The 24309-nt window shown below is 48.5% G+C and overlaps 1 protein-coding gene across 2 annotated transcripts in view; it reads right to left on the bottom strand.

Annotated features, from left to right (window-relative positions):
* plxna2 (plexin A2) overlaps positions 1 to 24183 on the bottom strand; it is a 190500-nt gene extending 166317 nt beyond the window's left edge. Inside the window, exon 1 of one of the 2 annotated variants that reach the window (XM_056587870.1) lies at positions 23360 to 24183. Coding sequence is in view for 1 of the 2 variants with exons in the window: in XM_056587861.1 (XP_056443836.1) it covers positions 14812 to 14842 (31 nt within the window). In the remaining variant the exon portion in view is untranslated. Of the gene's footprint in view, positions 1 to 14811; positions 14899 to 23359 lie in introns of those variants that run through there. The other variant, XM_056587861.1, reaches the window with a different exon arrangement.
* Between the last annotated feature and the right edge of the window lie 126 nt (positions 24184 to 24309).

Genomic DNA, 24309 nt, shown 5'->3' on the forward strand with positions numbered 1-24309 from the left:
ATGCTAGTCGGCGGAGACTTAAACACAGACTCCGGGGCGAGGTATTGATCCACGGGTCCATAAACAGCAGCCCAGAGGCCCTGTCGTGCTGTACAGCGGCGTGTGCGCAGCTTGAGGTGTGGGAGCCGCCCTCGTCCCCGGAGCGTTTTACTAGCAGGGCCGTTAAAGGAAGAAGAAGAGCTGCTGGGAAGTGAAGAAGCGAGCGCCCCCCCCCCCCCCTCCACCAACACACACACACATACTTTGCTCTCATTCACCCACCTTCAGTTGCCTGCCTGCTCTGCCTGCTTCCCCTTTGTTTGAGTTTGCGCGTTGTGGATGTGAGGAAGGAAAAAAACCTCTGGGGGTTTAATCAGCCTCCTGCTGAGCCAGCGCTTTCTGCCCCCCCCCCGGCCGCCTCCCCAAAGCCCTGAAGTCTTCTGCCCTTTAGGGGCTTTAAAACCAACCCAGGCCCCCAAAGCCAACCCTCCCCCCTCCGCCTCCCCTGGCCCTGCATAAATATACACCACCTTCAAACCCCATCCGCGTCCCTCCTTCCCACGAGAGAGACCATATGCATCACTCCTGCTGCAGTGGAAGCCTCCGCAGTCCAAACGCACTGAGTAGTGACCACACAGGGTTTGTCCGACGCCTCGCGGCTGGTAAGGCTCTCGGTCGAATGAATCGTCGGATGAGTCAGATGGACTCTTATGTTTAAATGGATTGCCAGACCCATTTGTTGCACTTGAGAGAGCTTTCTCATCATCATCATCATCATCATCATCATCATCATCATCATCGTCCTCAATACTTGCGGGCAGAGAGGGAGAGTTTTAGAGCGGAGCCATCCCTTGTCTGAGAAAGTTCAAAGTGAGGAGTATATAATTACCGGAATGGGCATTAACAGAGGCAGCTGTGTTAATGACTCATGTATTAAACCACAAGTTACCCAAGTGACCCGGTGAACACAGAGTATCTGGTGTCGGGCCTGTGTTTGAGCAAGCATTTGTATGATGGATTGAATCTAGGCTGTGTTATGTAAGACACATGTTAAAACGTGCTCGCTCAATCGTGCTGCCAATGCTACATGTTATCATGAATTTCTCTATTGGCAACAAGCCTTGATTCCCCACTGCCTTAAAAGCATACAGTAGCCAACATGAGGGCATTAACACAGCTCCCTCTGTGCTGACTCACCGCAGTAAACGTAGATGTAGCACAAGTTCTTCTGCTTGAAATGTGATTTGTAGACACGCGACAACTGTAGGACTTCATCTGACAGAGGTATATCTAAGGATTTATGGCCATGATAAACGCCATGAATCTTTCTGAACTCCCACTCGGGCAAAGATATATCATATGATGTCAAAGCACTGTGTGTTGGCTACGATTCCCACCACCCCCCTTCCCTTCAGTCCAGCCACTGCACGACAAACAAAGCTCTTGGACAGCGAGCGCGAGGTGTTGATCTCACCCTCTATACGACAGCCAGAGTAAGACGATGAAAGAGGAGTTAGCCAAGATGGAGCGAGAGAGTTACAGCTGTAAACGTACGCTCAAGCAGCCCAGAACACGACGCTCAGACACAATGTTTTTGAACAGCGCGGCTCACAAAGCTGAGCGTTTGGCAGGCTGCTTCCCAGCCCTTGTTAGACAGAACGGATCCCACTGACGGCCCGCACTCTGTCAATATGCCTGGATGCTGCTCGGCGCTGCCCGCACCCAGGCGTTGGCGCTGGCCCTGGCAACGGGGCGGGGGGGCGCCGGCGGTGCCAACTGTGGGCACAGGGAGCTGCATTGTGGCTGATTATCTCCGGCAAGAGGAGCCCTGCAGCCTCCGATACTCCACGGCGGGACGCTTGAAGCGGAAGAGGAAGAGAATGGCGTGGTGTGAGTGACCCACACACACACACACACACACACACCCACACCCACACCCATACACAAAGACACACACACACACACACATACAAAGACACACACACACACACACACACAAACAGACACATACACATACACACACACACACACACACACACACACACACACACACACACACACTCACACACACACACACTCACACACACACACACTCACACACACACACACACACACACACACACACACACACACACACACACACACACACACACACAAAAACACACACACAAACAATACGGCTGTGAGCTGTGGTCACAGAGGCCCAGTCGTCAGTGATGCAGAAGGAAGAATGGACATGGAGAGAAGTGGCTTTTGAAACCCATTTTGACATCTGCGCCGGAGCAGCGCTGTGTGCCAGTCATCCCGGGATAGGCTGCAGCAGCAGATCTATCTGTGCACCCAGGACCCCGCCCCACTCCGCCCCGACAAGCTAAGCTCCTTAACAATGCGACCAAATGTGTTTGATCTGCTCAAGTCCTATTTACACCAATTGTATGCGCGGAGATAAAGAAAAGAAAACCGCAATCCTGTTAGGGTGATAGCTCTATTGTTGTGGGATAGGGAGAAGGAAATGATGGCTTGGAATTTCATGCCTAGGATTAATCCGTTATTGCCCAAATGATTAATGAAAAGCATGAAATCCTGCTGTTTAAAGCAACTGATATTCCACAACAAAAACTGCATAACCCAAAAAATGAGCCAATAAATAATTAATTTGCGGTAGGCTGGACTCCATTAGTCTCGCTTTTAAGGCGCCACCCCCTTCGCTGGAATCACAAGACGACTCCAGTTCTGCAGTCTAGAACCTTTCTTCTCTGATCTCACTTCTGCACCGACCCGCGTGATCACTTCCCAGAACACAGAACCCATCAGCAGCCAGCCGGAGACCATCCATCTTCTAATCCACCACAGGGAAATGACCCAGTAGTCAAGGGGAGAGGAGGACAGTGAAACTGCGGCGGCTCCTTGCAGATCCAGCTATCGTCTTAACCGGTGTGGGACTCTGTTTCGACGGCATACCAGTCGGGCACACTTAAGATTTACAACGACCACAAAATACGGGACGCAGCGTTTTTAGTTTCACTCTGTGGTCACCAATAGTGGGAGAGCAGGTTACGCTTTACCAATACATGAAGCGATTGTTTGTTTTTGTTAACCGCACGATCCTCGCTTGGGCTCAGAGCTATGACTAAAAAGGGGTATAATTTAGCATAGAAAATGAATGTGCACTTGTCCATGATTAAGCATGGAGCGCTCGGGGCTCCGTTAAGGCGGCGCTGTGCATCCAGTGTTTAGCAGCGGCGTCTCTGTAAGTGACCCATATTAGTGCACTGGCTCACGAGGATACACAAAGCAGGCCAAGACACAACCAAATACCTCCAAGAGCTTCAACTCCCTTTAATGAATACAAAGGCCTGTTAATACCCCCGCCTTGTCTCTCGCTCTGTCTCTCTGACTCTGGCTTTCTCTCTCTCTGGCATATAGACCCATGGCCACGTATACAAGCAAAAACACCCACAAAAGGAGAGGCATGTCCTCAACAAAAACACAGGTTATGTTTTGGAGTGCAAACAAGGGCGTGTGTGTCTAATCTTTGTCTTTAGCCGGATCCTCCTCGAGACACACCCCCCCTAAAATGCTACTGTTCACACAAGCGTTGTGGGCAGTTTCCCCCCCGGCATGCAACCTGCGTCTTTCGAGGAGAATGATTACATTTGATGAATGACATGTTTCCATTCCCACTTCATTCATCTCGCCCTCTAGTTTTCCGCCCAACATCTAAGACACACAAATACCACAAGGCTTGCAAAGAACACACACACACACACACACACAAACACATGCGCACACAGGTGCACAAATGCATAAGCAAACACACACACGTACACATGAGCGCACAGGCGCACAAACGCATAAGAAAACACACACACACATTTGCTAAATACAATTTCCCTTTTTATTTTATTATTTATTGTTTTCATCATGATAGTTGAAGGAATGTTTTGCTGGAATGGTGGCAGTGTGAGGGTTTGACAAAACATTAATCAAGCATCGTACGTATTCATTTACATAGGAGTAATTATATATTGATCTCCATGGAGAACGTAACCCATCCTACTTGGTGTATGCAAAACCTTAAGACACACACACCCATACATTCATAATCCTCATACCCCACCCCCTTCTAAACCACCTGTCCCCCCTAGCTACCCCCTACCTTCCCTCCAGTTTTTCAAATTGGCGGCTCAGTTCCCAGTGGGGTTGTGATCTTCCCCGGGCAAGTCTCATCAGATCTGTCTGTCATCCAGCGGACCAAGCTTTCTATTAGACGTAATTTCCATAAATCTAAATTGTAAAAGGCTTCTACAATGGGATTGAGGGGGGAACCCTTTTGGGGCTGGGGGGGGGGGGGGGGAGGGGGCGAGCCAAACAAACAGAGGCAGATGTCACCGTACCGGGATCAGCCGGTCTCACCTCAGCTTATGCCGCAAAGTGGAACTGAGTGGGGTCTTTGATTGACACCCCACATGTTTTATGAGATTGGAAACGCCTTAACGTGTCCCCAAAGCATGTCCCCCAATGTTGCGGCCTGATCCCTCCTGCCTGAGAGTCCATATTCTCTCTCTCTCTCTCTCTATAGCGAGAGAGAGAGTGTGAAAGTGGGAGAGAGAGAGAGAGAGAGAGAGAGAGAGAGAGAGAGAGAGAGAGAGAGAGAGAGAGAGAGAGAGATTTAGAGTGTGAGAGAGAGAGAGTGAGAGAGAAAGCGAGTGAGAGCGAGAGAGAGCCTCATGAAATGAAAAGTGACATTTCTGATGGCGAGTTCCACTGGTTGATGATTCTGGATTTAAATGTAATGCATTATAAAAGATAAGCACACACATGTCTCTAAGTTAATAACATGGTATACATGTCAAATTGAATCACATTGAGGCTGGTATGGCACGTAATGCCGATGTAATTGCAAAACACCACTGAAACCACTCTTGTGGAATTAAAAAACGACAATTTCATGTGAAGCCATGAGAGGCTGCATTTCTTTCGCTTCATCTACTAAATGAAACGAAGAATTCCAGGCAGTTTAATTACCAGGGTGATTTCGATGGGAACATTATCATAGCATTCCCGTTAGAATACAGAAATGTACGATTCTTTTTCCCGAGGAGTCATAAATTACCTCCTTGTTTCTGAGGGGAAAAAAATCCAATTAAAACTGTGGACTGGAATGTGTGGCGGTTTGTTTCAAAGTCATTCGGTGGTTTTATGGGCGAGCCGTTCCATGGCTTCAAGGCCTTTCTTTTCCCAGCAGGTAAATGGGTTAAGGGGCCACTGGTGCAGGCGGTAGGTGCGGCGGACGGCCTGAGGGACTCTGGCCTGAGACGATGCTCCATGGAGCCGGCGTGGCTGCTCAGTGGTGCAGTTGGCCTTGGCCTCCCTGTAATCAGGTGACGTAAGTGACCCTGGGCCGCGGCGGAGCCACTCAACCTAAAACGAGAGCCCTGAGGTTAGGTCCGGAGACGGCCGGGCCCGGAGGATATGGAAGATCAACCCAAACAAATATGGGTCAGTGTGTGTGTGTGTGTGTGTGTATTCAAGTGCATGTAAGCAAGTATTTGCTTTATGCGATGGCTGTGTGCGTAGGTTATCTACGTGAGGCCGCGCTGCGTTCCACCAGATTGGACTGTGACCCTGCCTCAGCGTTCAGTGTTCAGCTTGCCAATCACACCAGCGCCGTCGATGGAAACAGCCTTCTGTCAAATAATCACGGCAAATCCCTGAGTAAAGCACCCCCGAAGAGTCCTGGCAGTGTGCTGATATGTGTCAGGTGGGGGGCGGGAGGGGGGTTCATGGGAAAATCTAACAAGGACTGTTGAGCAATAGACTCTCAATGCCAGCAGTAATATACACCAATGACAGCACACATCTCCTTCCCTTTCATCTCCTGCTCTCTGACTCACACGCGCACACACACACACATGCACACAAACACATACACACACATACCCACACTGACAGATACACACATACACACACACACTCATGCGTATACACACTTACACACACACATAGACACACCGTCTCCTAGCCTACTTCTTCTTCCCCTGTGTCCGTAGCATTACAGTGCAGCTGGTTGAGAGGCTGAACAAGGGAAACCTACAGCACCACCCATCGGAATAGAAGAGGGGTGAGTGAGAGGAAGGTGTGGAGAGGAGGGGGGTGAGTGGAGGGGAAGGGTGAGTGTCATGTGAGAAGATACATGACGAGGCGTGAAGGGCGGATATAGTGAGTGCATAGCATGAGAGGGTGAAACACAAACCGTGATCACACATTTGTGTGTGTGTGTGTGTGTGTGTGTGTGTGTGTGTGTGTGTGTGTGTGTGTGTGTGTGTGTGTGTGTGTGTGTGTGTGTGTGTGTGTGTGTGTGTGTGTGTGTGTGTGTGTCTGGGTGTGTGTGTGCGAGCGAGGGAGGGAGTGAGAGGGAGAGGAAGGAAGGAAGAGAGAGGAAGGCGGGAAGGGAAGGAGAAGCATCCATTACTCCAGCTGGGTAACAAGCCGTTGCAGCCACAACTCTACAAGCTGGCACGATGGCAGCCACCATTATCTGGAGCAAATTTACACAGTCCTCGCTGGCACATTCACCACGGAGGGGGAGAGGGGCGAGGTTTAACAGAGAGAGCGAGAGAGAGAGAGAGAGAGAGAGAGAGAGAGAGATGTGTGTGAAACAAAGACCGAAAACAAAACCACAGATAGAAGCAGACTGTTCCGTCCACCAGCTCCCTCTAAATGCACACAGTGCCTACTCATTACCCAATGAGCAGCGGCCAGCCGTCTGTTATTTAACCCAGCGGGCTCCCAATGGGGCCGGCGTCCACCGTGGAGTTACATCAGCTCAGAGCGCCGGAGGTGGAGGGACTGATAGATGATCCCACCAGTTAATCCTGTGGTATTCCCCCCTGCTGTCAAGTCATATAGGGACAGGGTGGCGGGGGGGGGGGGACCCCATGCTGGGCTAAGAGAGTAGGGGTGCTGAGCATCCCACCAGGGGGGATGCCACTACGCTCAGTCTAAGACCGCCTTGTGCGTACACTAATGTCAAGATATGCATGGTCGGGTTGGAATGGATGTCCAAGGAATTTATAAACTAATACACAGTATTGTTGCAACCCGCGATGAAAAAAAAGTAATTCTTCTCTCCGGATTATAGTCAGATCAAACGAGTGTGTTCATGCACGTGTACACACACACACACATACGCACGCACTCTCGCTGGGCCAGCCACAGCGAGAGCTCCACGCTGTAATCAATTATCTGCCAATCCAATTAGCATGAAGAGAACGCGTGATCGCTGTTCCCCATCGCGCTCGTATATCGGGGACAGCCGAGCGAAGGTTACGTCGCGAAACATGTAGATGATACGCAGGGCGGTGTACCCACGCACGCGTCAACTACAACAGCATGTTCCTTAATGTCCCTTTGCAGAGACACAGTATTCCTCTGTTAATTACCTCGACTGTAATGAGAAGGAAGAGTCCATTGTTTTCTGGATATACTGAAGGCCTGCTGTAGTATAGTGTATAGTGTAGTGTGTATACTGTTGATATACTACTGAATTTGAGTATGAGTTTGTAAGCGCTGGCATGTGGCCTATTTAAGAATATATACACACACACACACACACACACACACACACACAGACACACACACACACACACACACACACGCACACACACACGCACGCACACACTCACACCAAGGACAGGAGCAGCAGCTCCGGGTACTTCTCGTCCGGGTTAATGATGTTTATAGCCAGCCACACAGCCTTCTGCACGTCCCGTCATCACCTCTCTCTCTCTCTCTAGCTGCAGCTCATACACACATGGTAACATGTAGAAGAGCATAGACAAACACTGGGCCTCAACACACGCCGAAGGGTCTCAGCTCCACCTCCCCCCCGCCCCACCCCCCTACTGTTACATTGAAGTTCAAGGCCGTGGCTCAATAGCACCAGCTACGACGGGTGAGCTCCAACGGCCAGAGCTCTGGTAATACTACACCATCCACAGTGGTGCTCCGATCTCACTCTACCCCGGGTTCAGACTATATGATGCACAGAGCCCGTGAATCCATCCACTCCAGCAGTAGCTCCAGACGCTAGTCTTTGACGAGCTTATCTTAATATCACTGTGATTTATTGAGGAGAGGAAGCCATTGAACGGTCGACGGGTAGGGGAGGGGGCTGAGCCAACTAACCCCGGCGACCCGCTCCTCTCCTTCAGCGTGAGCGAGGAACCGAGCGGCGGCTGGCGTGGAAACACTACGTCCTCCTCCTCCTGGCGCTGGCTTGGCGGCGACGGTCGCTCTACGCTACCAGCCCAGCGCGGGTCACCGCCAGGCCGAGCGCGGGGCTGTGAGGAGAGCCAGACGGAGCCCCGGTGAAACAATAACAGTGATAAAGCCCTAGATGAAAGGCTAGGAGGAAGAAGCTCAAGCGGTTTTCCAGAGCCCGTGTGCGACGTCCGTGCTCGGTGACTAGCATGTTTAAAGAAAGAGGGTCTTCCAGTTGAGAGCGCGGCGCCGCTGTGCTGCCTGGTCGGGTAAACATCGTCCAATATGTCAAAACGTGTCACGAGCAGAGAGTGTTGAATGCAACAGATGTTCAGCGGTTATATGATTCACACATAAACACAAAGAGACGTTTTCCTGTGAAATCTACTTCGCTCACACACAAGCACACACACACACACACAACCAAACACAAACACTCTACTTTAATTTAATTTATCAGCGGTAATAAACCACCACGAGATAAAGTCTGCAGCTAGCTCCTTAGCTAAATTCCCACCTGAATTACAGGCAATAACAGCACTTTGTTGCGTTAAACTAGGCGCTTACTCACCTAGAACAATATATGGGGAGCAAGCATAATGCGCTGCTGTAGTCAAATCTCTGCTGTTTGCACAGAGGGTGGGAGGGAGGCTTTGGTTAGCTAGCTTAACATGAAGCGTGCGGCCGGCTTGAGTTGCTGTGCCACAGAAATAATGACATCACATGGAGCTGACATATCGTATGGCTGCCACACAGAGCTGACCGCAACTGCATGAAAATATGGAGTTTCAGGCCTAGGTTAAAAAAACATTTGTCATAAATGAGTAGTGAGTAGGCAGCAATGTTTGTATCAAATGTAAGTCTTGGACGTGAGCAGTACAAGGCGAAAGAAAGACACCCTGAAAATGATATTGTTCATAACCGAGCAAAGCTCAGAAACATCGGCAGGTGAGGACATAAGCTTGGAATTAAATGCATTAGCATGTAGTTTACACTCTTATTCTGAGAACATTAATAATAACAAATAACAAAAAAGACAAGCCTGCATGATAGCATTGCGTTCCTTGGTAGGCTCAGACGAGGTCAAATGCTGACTGCATCTTTCTTATGGAAAAACATGGATTTCGTCTGTTTTTGTAATTCATCAAATGTGGATTAGTTTAAGAACGACCCCACAGGGTAGTGTGAACCACTGATAGCCCTCATGATAGAACAGCATAGGATGGATGACAGGGAACCAGAGCTAGCTGGCTAGCTGGCTAGCTGGCTAGATCAGCGCTGAAGTGCACATTCATGCCTTCCGGCCTGTTCCGTGTGAACCACTCACAGGACGGAGCGCTGGCCAGTACAGGGTGGAAAATCAGCAGCGCCCGGCTTCCTGTGACACCCAGCCCCGTAGGAGCAGCTTTTCCTCTGCATGTAAGGTCTCAGAGAGAGCGGTACATCATAGTTACTTATCTAAAGAGTAACACTTGTCTAACATGTCTAATGTATTTATGTGGTTACATAATGCCATTGGAATAACAGAGGTCAGGCACTTCTTTTGTCCATGGTCCATTTCCTTTTTTCTTTTTGCTTTTCTAACCGCAAGAATGCAAGATATATAGCCCATAAAACTGCTCAGAGACTTGCTAGCAGGCTATCGAAGACAGATTTGTCACACATCCCCTCCTCCCTTCCCTGCATGATGTGGGGGCTCGGGGCTGGAAGATGGGAAGGGCTTGGGGAGGGGGGGAGACGAGGGAGACGGGGTAGGTTTATGAATGTCATGACGACCTAGAGGGCTCGGGCAGAAACACAGTCTATGGGCAGAGTAGCTTCTGAGCCCTGCATTATTCACTTTAGATGGAGAGGTTGAAGTCTTGAGTGTGGACCAGAAGTAACGGCGGCGCCTTGTTCAAGCATTAGTATAGCCAGTCACGAGAGAAGCATGCAGAACTGTGTTACTAGTCGCACGCAGGCCCCTAGGAAGGTAGTGAGAGAGAGAGTGAGAGAGACAGAGAGAGAGAGAGAGCTTTTTGGGAATTATCGTAGACTATAATTTCCTGGGCTCTAACGTATTTAACATTAGAGGTGGAACATTACAGGTCATTACTAGCCTGTTGTGTTTGCTTTAGAGTCTAGACCCAGCTATCTGTTAGTCATTATTACCTGCTGGAGATATGGGCCAATACATGTACAGAAGTCTTACACAGTATGTGTGTGTGTGTGTGTGTGTGTGTGTGTGTGTGTGTGTGTGTGTGTGTGTGTGTGTGTGTGTGTGTGTGTGTGTGTGTGTGTGTGTGTGTGTGTGTGTGTGTGTGTGTGTGTGTGTGTGACTGTGTGTGTGTGTGTGTGTGTGTGTGTGTGTGTGTGTGTGTGTTTGTGTGTGTGTTTGTGTGTGTGTTTTCCTGCGTGCTTGCGTGGGTGCGTGTGTTTGTGGGAGACAGAGAGAGGTACTGTAGCAAACCCCCACACACACAACCACAAGAGCACACACACCAATCAACCACACCAGAAAAAGCCCCTGTGTTTAATCCCATGGGTCTATGAGAGCAGAGGCAGGAAAGAGATAGCTCTCCTGATTCTGTAGCTTCCATATCCTGAACACAGTGAGTATGTTCACTCTACCACAGCGTCTGTATTCTGGTATATCCAAATGTCACTTGTACCAACTTGTGTGTATATCTCTCTCAGAGCTATTTTCAACACCCTTGAATTTGAGTTTGAGTTCCTCATACTAGTAGACGCTATGTCTGAAATAGCTCACAACTCAAGATTGTAGTTTAGTCATTTTGCTACAATTATTAGGCACCAGACCCAGTGACTGCCGCAGCCCGGCAGTCAAAAGAGGGATGGGACCGCAGCATTTGGATGGTTATCAGGGCTACATTTTAACGCTGGTGTGAGATGAAAGAGTGTAACAAGGGCAGCACAGGGGACCTGCCAACATGGAAGCTGTCCTATCTGCTTTAGGAAGAAGCAGCACAACGACATCAACGGCTACCTGGGCCTTCGGTAACACTAGCTGGTCATTCTTCTTCATACAGCACTTGGAGTGCAGATCATGTCATATGCCAGGTGGGAAAACCTAAGCGGGGAGGGGATGGGGAGGGGGGGGCTCTAGGACCATGGGTATAATTGAGCAAACATGGGGGGGCCTATGGAGGCCCATCCAAACTAAACACTCCCGTTGACTGTTGAAGTCAAGTGTGTACGTCCACACACACACCCACACACACACACGCACACACCCACACGCTGAGACCCACATAGATACGCACACATGCAAACACTCGCACACACACCCGCACACACACGCACGTACACTCACATACTCACACACTCAGAGACACACACACACACACCCGCACATACACGAACACAAGCTCAAACACGCCTCCTGGAAAGCGGTTCATTTTGATCAAAGACTAATCTGTGCTGGAGAGATGATTAAAATTAGCATTGTTAAGGAAGTAAGGGAGACTGGGACTCGATCCCAGAGAGAGAGAGAGAGAGAGGCAATGGCCCAACTCAGGGACAGAGAGCGAGAGAGAAAAAGAGAGAGAGAGAGACATAGACTTAGAAAGGGAGAAAAGAAAAAAAGAAAAAAGAAACCCCATCATCAAGAATGGGGGGTGACAGCAGTAAAAAGCCAGAGAACAGAGTAATAATGACTGAGAATAAATCACAGCAATTGAACTGAATTGTAGTTTATGGCTGACCACTATGACCAGGCCGAGCTCCCCCCCAACCCCCAACCCCCTGACATACTGAGATTTCACTGTGGCGTTGCCTTTACATCACGCTAACCTTCCTGCACACCGAGGCTGTGTGGCTCCAATGCGCTCCACAACGCCATCAGGCCATACCGCCAAGGTCTGGGGATCAGTCTAGCACACGGCAAAGAACTGCCTCGCTTTCTTCAAATCGAGAGCCGAAACCAAAAACCTTTTAGCGATAAGCAGGCGGCAGCGGTGGCGGACATGATGAAATTAATGCCCGTTCGCTTATAGAGTCAGTGTAAACACACAGCAACAAGCGCATGTAACCCTAGCAGCATTTGTGCCTCGCGCCACAATTACTTGGAATTTAAAGAAAGTGAAGGGGGAGGGGGGGGGGGAGGTCTGCTGCTATAAAACATGGAGCTGAAGCTCAGCAGTCAATCTCTGAGCCAAACAAAACAGCACGGCTAGCCGCTGCCGCTTTCCCGCCTCAGACTGAATCGTCGGGCAAAACATATAATCACACTCCAGTGAGAAAGCGCAATAACAGGAAAGAAAGAAACGATAAAAATCGACTGCCTCGTGCCGTAGAGAACACGTTATGCTCTGAGGGTTCAAAGGGAAGGGAAAGAAGAAACAGAAGAAAAAAAAAGGCTTCATTCAGCATTTCATCAGCAGTGTAAATACAAGCAGCCAGGGAATGCAGACACGCTGAAGTGAACTAATTAGAGCGGGCGTTCGCTCGTTTCGCTTCGACTAACTCGGTCTAGCTCCGTCTGACTAGCGCTAGCAGGAGATAGTTTAGGAGGTTTATTTGGTTCAAATGGCTATTGGAGCATTCAACAACAGTGCCTCTGCATGCTAACTCATTCGTATTTTAATGGTGAACCTAAGCTACAGCAAAGCTACGGCCTCTTTCTACTCCAGGGTTCTCAGGGCAGGCCTTGCCCTCCGGTTCCTTCCTACCTCCCTCCCTCATTCCTTCCCTTTCCTCCACTGCTCCCTCCGCTCCTTCCTGTATGACTAAGTGGCATGCGAGACAATCAAAGACCTCTGGCTTTCCTCTGGGTGTGTGTGTGTGTGTGTGTGTGTGTGTGTGTGTGTGTCTGGTTATTTTCTTTGTACCGCAGACTGTGGATGCCGTGCGTCAACACACACACGATGCCGCTGCGGTCAGCCCGTTGGGTGCCACTCGCAGTGACCTCCTGGTGACCCCTGATGGTTCGGGGGAGGAGCTTAGCATGGCCTACACTATGGGAACCTGAGACGACAGGATATTCCCCTCGATCGCCCTTTCTTTCATCCATCCCACCACGTGGATTCCACTACTTGGTCATTAATTCAATCATAAGTGCAGAGAGTCGTATCATTTGGAGGATGTCGTGTCATCTCATTGAGATGAATTCTACATGAGTCATCACCTCGTCCAGTGCGGGGACGTTTAAAGGTGCTCTCTAATGCAGCTTGACGTCATAACCCCTCTATGTAATTAAATTGCTCCTCTTGCTCCTCCTCTCTACCTAATGAAGACCCCTTTACGGTTAATAGGTACAGGAAGAAACAACGCAGAATACTGGTATTGGGGACGCTGTTCAACACAAAGAGTAAATTAGGCATGAAATTACAATTAATAACCAGCCCCAAAGCAAGGAAAACAACAATGTCATACATAACAAAGAAATATTGATATAATAATTGTGTAGGTCCTTTTGGTCGCTTTCCATTGTGTTTGATTGGCGGCAATGGTAAGAAGTGTTGGGAAAGAAGCGGGCATGTTAATCTTGACGAATAGTGCCCAAGGGACCTACAGACACACTGCATATCTGCTCTCCTCATGAACAGGCTTCTGCCTTGTACTGTAAAAACACAGCAAAGCTAACACAGACATGCTTTATAAGACTCATCAATGATTACAAAGAGGCCTGGGCAGGTTTGTGTAGATATATGTATGTGTGTCTGTATGTTTTTGTGTCTATGAGAGGGGGGGGGGGGTTGTGAAAAACACAGCAGCCTGAGTTTGTTAGTATTTTGCATGTCGTCGACTAATGTCAGCCGGGCCTATGTCAACACTGGCACATTGCCCAACGGCTTCTACCTGTTCTTTCAAACCGTTTCAGAAGCTCAGAAAAACCCATTGCGTTTGTCTAAAGGGGGCCAGGCTGCCGAACGACAGGTGAGTGGAAATGGGTTCCAACGTCCCTCCAGCACACGTCACACAGTACATTCTCTTAACGTACCCCACCCTACGTGGTAACAGGCTGGGAAAAGAAAGAGCTGAGAGAAGCAAAGATGAGGTGACAGATCAGTGTGTGCGTGTGATTCGGTGTGATCTGAGCCGTTAATTGTCAGCTTTGAAGACTCGGATAGAAGAGGTCAAAACGAAGAAGTGTTACAAGAATAAACAAGAGTGATGGGCTAATTGTGCTCATCCGTTAGAGTATTCTTAACTTTTTCAGTTAACCGTCAAACCGTTTCTGTGTCGACTCGAGTGGAACATTCTTTTCCTGAGAAATACTCACTAAAAGGAATTGGAAACTTCAATCGAAGCTATTGTTTCAGAATTTTGTTGAATGCCTGCTACATGCTACCATGCATTCTAATAAAATGCTTCACTTTACAGGTCAACGTCTGCATAATCTATGTTCAAGGCTTGCAGGATCAGCCAAAGCAATACGAGGATCTTGCAAATCACTTTCAGCCTCTGTGAACAATGTTCCCACAATCTTTGACAAACGGAGGAAAACCACAAGCATAAATGTCCTGCTCTAATCAATGTTCCCCTCCGTAAGGGAGGATAAACAAACATGTGTGAGGGTAAATCCACCTCTGTGATCATGAGAAAGAAGTGAATTAGTGAACCTACCTTCTGTGTAGACCCTCCACTTTAGCAGCATTAGCCCCTACTGTAAATCCCCCAACTGTTGCAGATTAAGACATGAGAAGATGTTCATTCACTCCTTTCAAGCACAAACCTGCCCGGCTCCCCGCCCCCCCCTCTCCCTCGGGCATGCAAACCTTTCATATTTGATCAACATCTCCATGGACAATACCGGGAATTCAAGTCTCCTGCCCCTGGACTCGGGGCTGTCACACTTAGCATAATTGTCTTGGAACCCCCTAGTTTGCTGCCGTCATTCTATTAAAAAATGAGACAATGCCTTTGACATTGCCATTCAGCTTTGCATTATACATGATGCAGCACATTTCTTGAGAGATCATTTATTTGGCACAGCACAAGCAAAAATACATAGGTTGAACGTGTTCTTTGCGTCAAGCGCAGTCCTATTGAATGTGCCGCTGTCATGTTCCACGTTTAATTGGTTATAAAAGTGTCAGGAGGATGTCTTTCTCTCCCTACGAGAGAGCCTTCTGTTTTGCTGAGCTAAAGCATTGTTTCCTTGTTACCAGCAAAAGGGCACACTAGGAAGCAGACGCGGGGAAATACACACAACTAACTTCCCAGCGCAATGGATTTATCTTGATCATGTTTGGCAAGACAGGAACAAATATCAGCTTTTTGTGTGGGGCACAATGTTACAGAGAGCCTAGTTTGGTTTATTTATTATTAAGGGCGGCCATTTTGGAGATAACTTTATATAAGTCAGACACGAGTGACTGGAAGAGTTCCCCTATTTTTTCTGACATGGTTTTCTAGTTCCACATGGCTCATGGGAAGAGAGGAAAAGTCACAAGGTTCAGGTCTGTGTCACTCTGCAAAAAACTGCAAAACATAAAAGAACAAGTCTGTAAGTGCTCTTTGCCATTCCCCGAAATGTAGTCAAGAAAACCAGTGCACAGCCCAGAATTAGTGAGAGCTGCCCGTTTTTCTTAATACCTCCTGTCCCCATTTGCACACCATGCGTTCATGCATAAACATGAAATGCAGTAATTTCGCCTTATCTGGACACAGTGGCAAATTCAAAGGAAGTAACACCAGACAATATATTTTTTTACATAAAAGCCATTTCCCAAATACCCACATTCACAAACCTTGTATACCCATCATTTCTAAACGTGCCAGTAAAAAAAAAAAAGAAGTCTTAATTGCGTTGGAAGCAGCTGAATTATTCAGGAGGCAGTTAACCCTAATGCAGGGTTAAAATGTAGAAAGACAAGACACTACAGCCGACACTATGATGAAGAACCAGATTTTAAAAAAGTACTTTCATCGTCTTTCATCATCTGCTTATTCCAGTGTATCTCTTGTCTACAACAGTGTTTATCAGAGGATGCATGTCCGGGTGCATGTGGAACAGAGGGAGTTGGAATGCATCTCTGCCTCTCTTTTCAACTGAACCGTGGGGCTGTGTGGAGGTCGTCCCTCCCAATGAGGGGAGAGGCGTTCTGAAGCCAGATAAGGCCTCGGCTGACTAGAGAATAGTAACAATGTGGACGGTCTTGATGCAGGTGGCTACATGTCAATGAGCCGGTGCGAGCAACAGGACCAGGCAAGGGGAAATAAGGGGCTGAGCGCTGACTCAAAACCCCAGACCACACCGCCAGGCAGCAGGCACCAATTGAGAGGGAAGGCAAAACAGACGGTTAAAAGAAGAATTTAGTTAATGCAAATACATTGTCCCAGTTGGCTGTGCTCCATACCTGTGACTGACTACACTCTTTAAGTCCTATAGGAGAAAGGCAGTGCTTTTGAAAAAGTGAGCTCATGGCTGTCACAGGCTAGGAGTGCTGGTTGTTATCGCGGAGAGACAAAGCTGCCCTTGGCGATGCTTCTAAGCGGCACATGAGCAGACTAGACAAGTAATGCCTTTGCCCCTTGTCGGTTGTAACCATGGCGACCATGGCAGGAGGAGGCATCTGCATCACCAGGGGGCGGTGTATGCAGCGAGACATGTTTGAATGTTTGTGGTTGCCCTAGATGTTTACCATGAATTGGCAGGCCCTCACAAAAGGACACTCGGACACCAACGTGCGCAAACACACACACTCACACACACACACACACACACACACGTGCAATCACACACTATACATATGCAGAATAGGCATAGGGAACCTAGCACCCGGACAAAGAAAGCAACATGCACCCGGCACTTCAACAAAAATTGCATTTGATGCACCCGCTCAAAGACACGTATCTACCACCACACAAAACCCATGGTCATCTGGCAGAGACAGCTGCCCCCTGGCATCTGAAGCAGGTTCCCCCTCCTCCTCTTCCCCCCTCTCACCCGCGTCCTTTTGTTGCTCACTTATTGTCAACTTCCCCTCGCACAAAAAAAACCCATATCCAACCATGACACCAGCTAATTGATTATTGATGGTGCCAGGCTGAACTGACTTACATTCAGAGGGCTGTAGAAGAAGGGGAAGCGGTGTAGAGACAATGCACTTCACTTCTTTCATGAGGACAAAATAAGTCAGGGCATTTGAATGTAAAGCTCTTGGTCTTCCCCCGCGCTTCCCTGTTTCTTTATGTCTCTTGTATTGTTGCGGTTGCTTTGCTAAGCCCTTTGGGCCGTTTCAAACAGGGCAGTAGGGGTTGTAGTTAAAGAGTTCTGGGGGGCGAGGCCAATTGAGTCAACACATTTAGCCACCAAAACCGCCATAATAAAAAGGTTGTGAGGGAATAGCATCAGAAAGCCTCACAGCACGCTGGTCTGACAGGCTGACATCCAACATGGAAATCAGCAGAAAACAAACAAACAAACAACACAGCCAGACGTGTTATTCCGTTGTGCCCGGTGCCAGGACGGCCGCCGTTATCGGTGCCATCGCGTAATTTAGTTACACGTGGCAACGGATAGCACAGGCCTGTGACAGCAGGCATCAGATAAGGAGGGAGGGTGTCTGAGCAGGGGGAATGCGGGTATGAATGTCTAAACAGTCCCCGTGGGGGAGGGACGGCGGGGGCTGACGACTGTGACGGAAGGATTGAGACGCTTGGAAGGAAGAGGCGAAGGATCCAGTCCGACGGAAGCGCGTCATGACGACAGTTCCATTAACATCTTGATAAAGGCTTCCCGGCCCTGGAGGGCCCTCATGAGGAGGCCGCATTCCAGCTCCTCTCTTCTAGGCGTCGTCGTCCTCCTCATCCTCTCCTGTCTCCTCTCAAGGCAACATTTAAGATTTGCCCAGTGGGGCAGTGTGACACCCCCCTAGCTGCCATGCTCCAGTAAATTCCTTTAGTTTAGGCCTCTCTATATTTGTCTCTCCCGGTTTCTCTCTCTCTCATTCTCTGCGTCTCTCTGGCTCATCAGTCGTTTACTGTCCATTTCTCCATCTGTTGGATTGAGTGGTCAGACAAAGGGTTTTGTTTCAGCAAACTGCCAGGCATCGGCTGGGGGGGAGGAGGGGGTGAGAGTGAGAGGGTGCAGAGGAGTTCATCGGTAGCCCACTGCCGTCCACAGTGAGGAGGACAGGACCCGTCAGGGTCTGGTGCCGCCCAGCAGAGGACAACGCTTACGTTCCACCCCCTGTCCGTTCTTATGAGCGGAGAGTGGCGGGAGGAGACCGGCTGGAGGAGGCCAGCTGGGACGCACATGCTTTCACATTCTCTAGCACACAAAGAACGGTCAATACATCAGGAGGGGGGCCGGTGTCCTGGTCCAAGTGGTCGGACAAACCCACGTATTGCCTTGCGTGTGTTAGACGGGGAGGAAGGGAAATCAGTTTATTTTCCTGCCCTGAAAATATAACATTTAGCTTTGAGGTACTGTATGTGCTGAAAATTGTAATACAGGGGAGTGTCATTGATTTTTGCCCTCTGTGATGTGTGTTGCTCATACCGAGAAAGCAGCTACTTAACAATGTAGTGGCCTGTAGCCATCAATTTGAAATGGTTTCAACGATTCAGTAATTCACTGAAGGCTACACACACACAACCACTCAAGATGATGAAAGTGGCAATAGCAGGCATGGCTGGACAATTAAACGTAGCCCCTGTGGCCTCTTATGTATACAATTTAACATATAGAATTTTCTTTGCATTAGCCAATCAAAGGATTTCACTGTAGTGCATTGTGATGCTTATGAGCTTGATCTAGGCAACAACGTAATTCATAGCAGCATATTAATAGGCTTTATGTAGATGACTGCACAAAGCTGATTAGTGGGAACAGGTTCAGGTACATCCCCCCCTGCTGGCCCTACAGAAGCCCCCCCTGCTTCTGATATGTGACACATGCTGGAAGTAAACATGTTCCTCACAAGAACAGCTAGCTGTCCATGGCTGAATTGTGCTGGGTGTCGCAAAATAAACTATGAGGGATACTCCCCCCCCCCCTCCTCTACCACTAACCCTGCGGTCACTGCCCCATAACAGTCATGACACCGACTTGAACCGACTTTCAATGGGCTAATTAGCTGGCCCTTAGTCCAATCAGACCACTGGAATGAAACCAACACCTCTCCGTCACCCCGCCCACTTGTTCAGTTATTATCTATAGGAGAGCGAGCAGACCTAGAGGCACTGGGTGTATGGGAGAGAGCGAAAGAGAGAGAGAGAGGGAGCGGGCGGTTTAATGAGTGTGATAAGTAGAGAGATGGTTGAGCTCCTCCACTAGGTTGAGACGACTGTTTTCAGACTAAATGTTCCCCCTGGCTAAACCCCGCTTGATCAATGTCACGGCTGAATCCAATTCCCCCCCCCCACCAATGTCAATTCTCACACGCAAGCTCACCCTCCGAGGCTAAGCACACTGACTGACACATGCACACACACAGCCACATGACATAGCTGGGTGAGTGGAACGCGTGTGTGTGTGTGTGTGGGTCAAGGAGATTCAGATCTCTGTTGTGACAGCTGGACGGTTGAGAGGTTCAGATAAACAGCCCACAGTGAGGAAAGACGGGAGGGGAATTGCATTAAAACAAACACTCACAGGCTGTTTGTACACTCAGGCAGATAGGAAACAGCAGAGGGGGTGGAGGGGGGCTGACGGCTATGAGATTCATTGAACGCACAAAGAGTGGCATTATCTGTCTGTGTATTTCTGTGTGTGTAATACTGTGTATAGTGGTGTCCATTGGAATTTGTTACGCAAACTTGCATGTGTGTTCGTTTATGGCTGTGTGAGTGTGTGTGTCCGGCTGTCTGAGTGTGTGTGTGCGGGGCTGTGTGAGTGTGTGTGTGCGGGGCTGTGTGAGTGTGTGTGTGCGGGGCTTTGTGAGTGTGTGTGCGGGGCTGTGTGAGTGTGTGTGTGCGGGGCTGTCTGAGTGTGTGTGTGCGGGGCTGTGTGAATGTGTGTGTGCGGGGCTGTGTGAGTGTGTGTATGCGAGAATGTGTGAGTGTGTGTGTGCGGGGATGTGTGTGTGGTTGTGTGTGTGTGCGGGGATGTGTGATTGTGTGTGTACGGGGCTGTGTGAGTGTGTGTGTGCGTGGCTGTGTGAGTGTGTGTGTGCGGGGATGTGTGAGTGTGTGTGCGGGGATGTGTGAGTGTGTGTGTGCAGGGATGTGTGTGTGTGTGCGAGGATGTGTGAGTGTGTGTGTGCGGGACTGTGTGAGTGTGTGTGTCGGGTTGTATGAGTGTGTGAGTTGGAGAGAATCGCAAAGTTGTAGAGAAAAGGGAGAGAGAGAGGGAGACAGTTGGGATGAGACTGCGTGTGATGTGTGTGTGTTTGTGTGTGTGGGGGGGGGGGGGTCATGGGAGGCATTTGTGGGTACTTGCTCTAAGGAGAGAGGGAGACGCGTCCTGCCGAATGCACAGCCACCGCGTGCACTGTTCACTCATTAGGAAATAGGTCATGGATTCCGCCTGCATGCATAGCAACTTGTCAAAATCTCTCACGTTAAACAAGGGGTGAGTCTGGAGCCTCAGGGATGTGTGTGTGTGTGTGTGTGTGTGTGTGTGTGTGTGTGTATGTGTGTGTGTGTGTGTGTGTGTGTGTGTGTGTGTGTGTGTGTGTGTGTGTGTGTGTGTGTGTGTGTGTGTGTGTGTGTGTGAGTGTGTGTGTGTGTGTGTGTGTGTGTGTGTGTGTGTGTGTGTGTGTGTGTGTGTGTGTGTGTGTGTGTGTGTGTGTGTGTGTGTGTGTGTGTGTGTTTAACTCTTTGAGTGTGTGGGTGTGAGTGTGGGTGTGTTTAACTCTTTGAGTGTGTGTGTGTGAGTGTGGGTGTGCCGGTACTGACACAGCAAACCCCCCCCCCTCCGCTTCATTGAGAGAAAGTGGTGAGGTAAGACATGATGATCATACTGGGGACTTGTAAAAGGCAAGGGGAGAGGAGGGTTGGTAGCCAACCAAGTTATTTTTTTTATCGACAGAGGACGCTCTTGTGCCACACTCTCCAGTCTGTGTGTGTGTCTGCTGTTGTTTTTGTGACTGCGGTCTGTTTGTGTGTTTGTGATGAGTGTTTGGGTGTGTTTGTGGGTGTGTGAGTGATGGAAATGCAGGAGGTCATAATGCTCATATGATAGAACACATTTTGAAGCACCAGTTCAAATAAAAGACAACTTCAAATTGTGTCTTTTCCATCCCCGGCAATTCAATGGTTAATGGACACATCATTCCATCTGGACACAGAGAGCAGTGGGCTCAGTGTCAAACGACTTGCAGGCCTAACTCAATTAAACAAAATACTGCTGCAGTTGCCATGCAAATAGGCTGGAAATAAAGAGGGCTGATGGCGATGGTGATGGTGGCTGTGGTGATGGTGGTTTAGACCGAGGAACACCCAGCCTCCCGTCAGACGCTGCTGGATGGAAGTTTGTCGGACTGCATCTCCTCAAAGGGCCTTTGAAGTACGGTAAAGCAGCAGAATAGCTAATCTTTAACTCATATTCTCCACTGGTCCGAAACTGGAGTCATTCCACTGCTTTCTGAAATAATATTCAATTTCTGAAACCACTTTCAAAATACCTTATACACCTGGCTGCTTTTAATCTTATAATCAGGTAGATGGTGACAATTCATATAGACAATCTGCCTCAATAGAGGAAGAAAACGAATTGATAGAAATCAAGACTTCTAGACACGTTTAACTGAACTCAAAGCGATCTAATAGAATTGTCCACAATAGTCCACAAAATTGCCCTTTCGTGGCCAACTGGGTCCGACACACTGATTGCAAGGCTGTAGCCCTATCTATCAGTGTATGGCTTTTCATTAAACTGGAGTTAATTAGGTGAGCATAATCAGTATGTGATCATCAAACCGAGCTGAGTGCCGGTTTGTTCTACCAAGGCAGCAATTTTCACCCTGGCGAGTGGTGGCTGCTTTGCCTTTCAGGGGTCAAGCGGATGTTTCGCTATGGAGACGGATATTAAAATAATGATGTGAGAAGGTCATGCTACTGATACACAGGTTTTACCAAAAAAGAAACTGGGGTTTGATTGCACGCCGGTCCGGGGAATTAATATGCTCTCCGTCAGCCATGGCTGCAGATTGCAAGTTATTTTCATGCAAATGCAAAGCAATTTTCTACTTAAGGCAGCATCTATTTTCTTTGGAGTGGTCTAACTGCATAATATGCGCTTGACGTGCGCTGGCATTGAGGCAAAGACGTGTGAGTGCATCTGCTGGTCGACAGACGAGTTACTAAAAGGAGAGTTGGAAATTTTATATGATTGAGGCTAAGCCACATATTTTTTGTATTTTGCTATATTTCCAGGTACCTAATGAACATAATTGCTTCGATTCTTGCAATAGAGAGAAAGTATATTTAAACTTCAAAATAGTGTTTGGCAGCTTTGACCTTTTCGACACTGGACAAGTCTGAACATTCTGGACGGTTCAAGCGCATTCAAATATGAATATCAAATAAATAAAAAATCACTTGTTGCAATGTCACTGGTTATAACACCATCGGTCTGTCACGGTTATTATCTCCAATATAGAGCCTGCACGTATGTGGTGCGCAGATCTTGAGGTTCCCAGTGATTTTCAAAAAGGCAAAATGATTGGGATATTTACTGCTATTGACAATAGGCCTATGTTACAGTCAAGCGAGTATAGCACCAATGTATTTGTCAAACTAAACATTCACCCCCATTGAACAATTTTCAAATATGTCACAACGCTTAGCGTGATTGAGTATTTATTGGTGGTTCTATTAAAAGTATGGCATTAAAACAAAAGGCTATAATGGCCAGAAACATTCAACACTGTTTTTCAGTAGGACAAAAATCACAAATGACTGGATCGAAAGAATTGGGTTTGATTTGAATAATCATACATTAAATAACGCGAATTACAAACTACACAATGGGATTGCGGTAAAGAGCCACAACCACAAATAATCCTCCACAATATGTGCTGCTTTCTCTGCTGACAACCCCGGCCCCATAAACGATGCCCCTTCATCAGCTGGTCCTCCGCAGTGGAAGGCTTCCCTAAATCATCCCTTACACACAATCCATTAGGGCTACTAGCAGGGCTACTCCATCATTGGAGTATTTAAATAAAGCAAAACCCAGGGTAGGTGGGTGGTTACTGTACAACAACCGTTTCGACCTTACCTCTTATTTCCAGCTTGGTTTCTGAGTAATTCCCTCCAGCGTGGCTGCTACAGAAACTGATGCTCAGATCCAGAGGACGAAAGTCTGGCACCACGATGTTCCTCACAGATGCTGAAGATGTAGAAGATGTAGTTCCCTTTCAATTCCTAGAAAAATGCGATATTATACCCTTAAGCGAGCTGCTCGTGCGGCGGCGGCGTTTCATTCATGCAGCCTGCACCCTGTTCCCTCGGCTGTCACTTCACCACAACTACGCGGAGTTATATACAATAATGAATCATCTACGTCCGGTCATTGAGCGCTTAACTTCGAGAGACTCTGACGTCTGGAAACCGACCCGTCTACCTCAGTTCCTCACGCAACAACGTTGTGCCGATGCGACGCACATTCCTTCAGTAGTTCCCCCAGAAGAACAGCCTCTCTCAGCTACTCTACAACCTGAATGTCTGTGCGTCTGGCTGGCTGTCCGCGGTCCGGTGTTGTGATTCACGAGGTTGGTTCAAAACGAGCACCCCGCCTTCTTCTCACAGGGCTGCCGAGACTGACAGCTTTGTGGCGCTAAACCGCGAGTACCACCACCGTGTACAGTAGTGCAGACTACCGCCCGCACATGCTACTACAGTTCGGGTTTAGAGCCAGCCCCCTCCCGCTCTCTGCCTAAACCGTCGCCGCTCGTACTTTTAAATTAAAGTGCCAGTGAACCCCAAACCATTTCTGTTTTAAAGTTGTAATTCTGTCTTCTATGGTCACGTCAGAACAATGAGGGCCTAGGCTGGTGTTACCTTTTGTCAAAGTTGCAAAAGTAATACGGTGATTTTGATGTGAAATTCGTCGTATTTACCAGTCTCCGCCAAGCCGTTGGACTCGGTCGAGAAATACTCAGGTGCCGTTATGATAATGACGTCACGACGAAGGTACAAGAGACAGCGAGGGGGCGCGTGCCACGCTGC

Source organism: Gadus chalcogrammus, chromosome 1 (assembly GCF_026213295.1).
Source record: "Gadus chalcogrammus isolate NIFS_2021 chromosome 1, NIFS_Gcha_1.0, whole genome shotgun sequence".
Taxonomy (NCBI): domain Eukaryota; kingdom Metazoa; phylum Chordata; class Actinopteri; order Gadiformes; family Gadidae; genus Gadus; species Gadus chalcogrammus.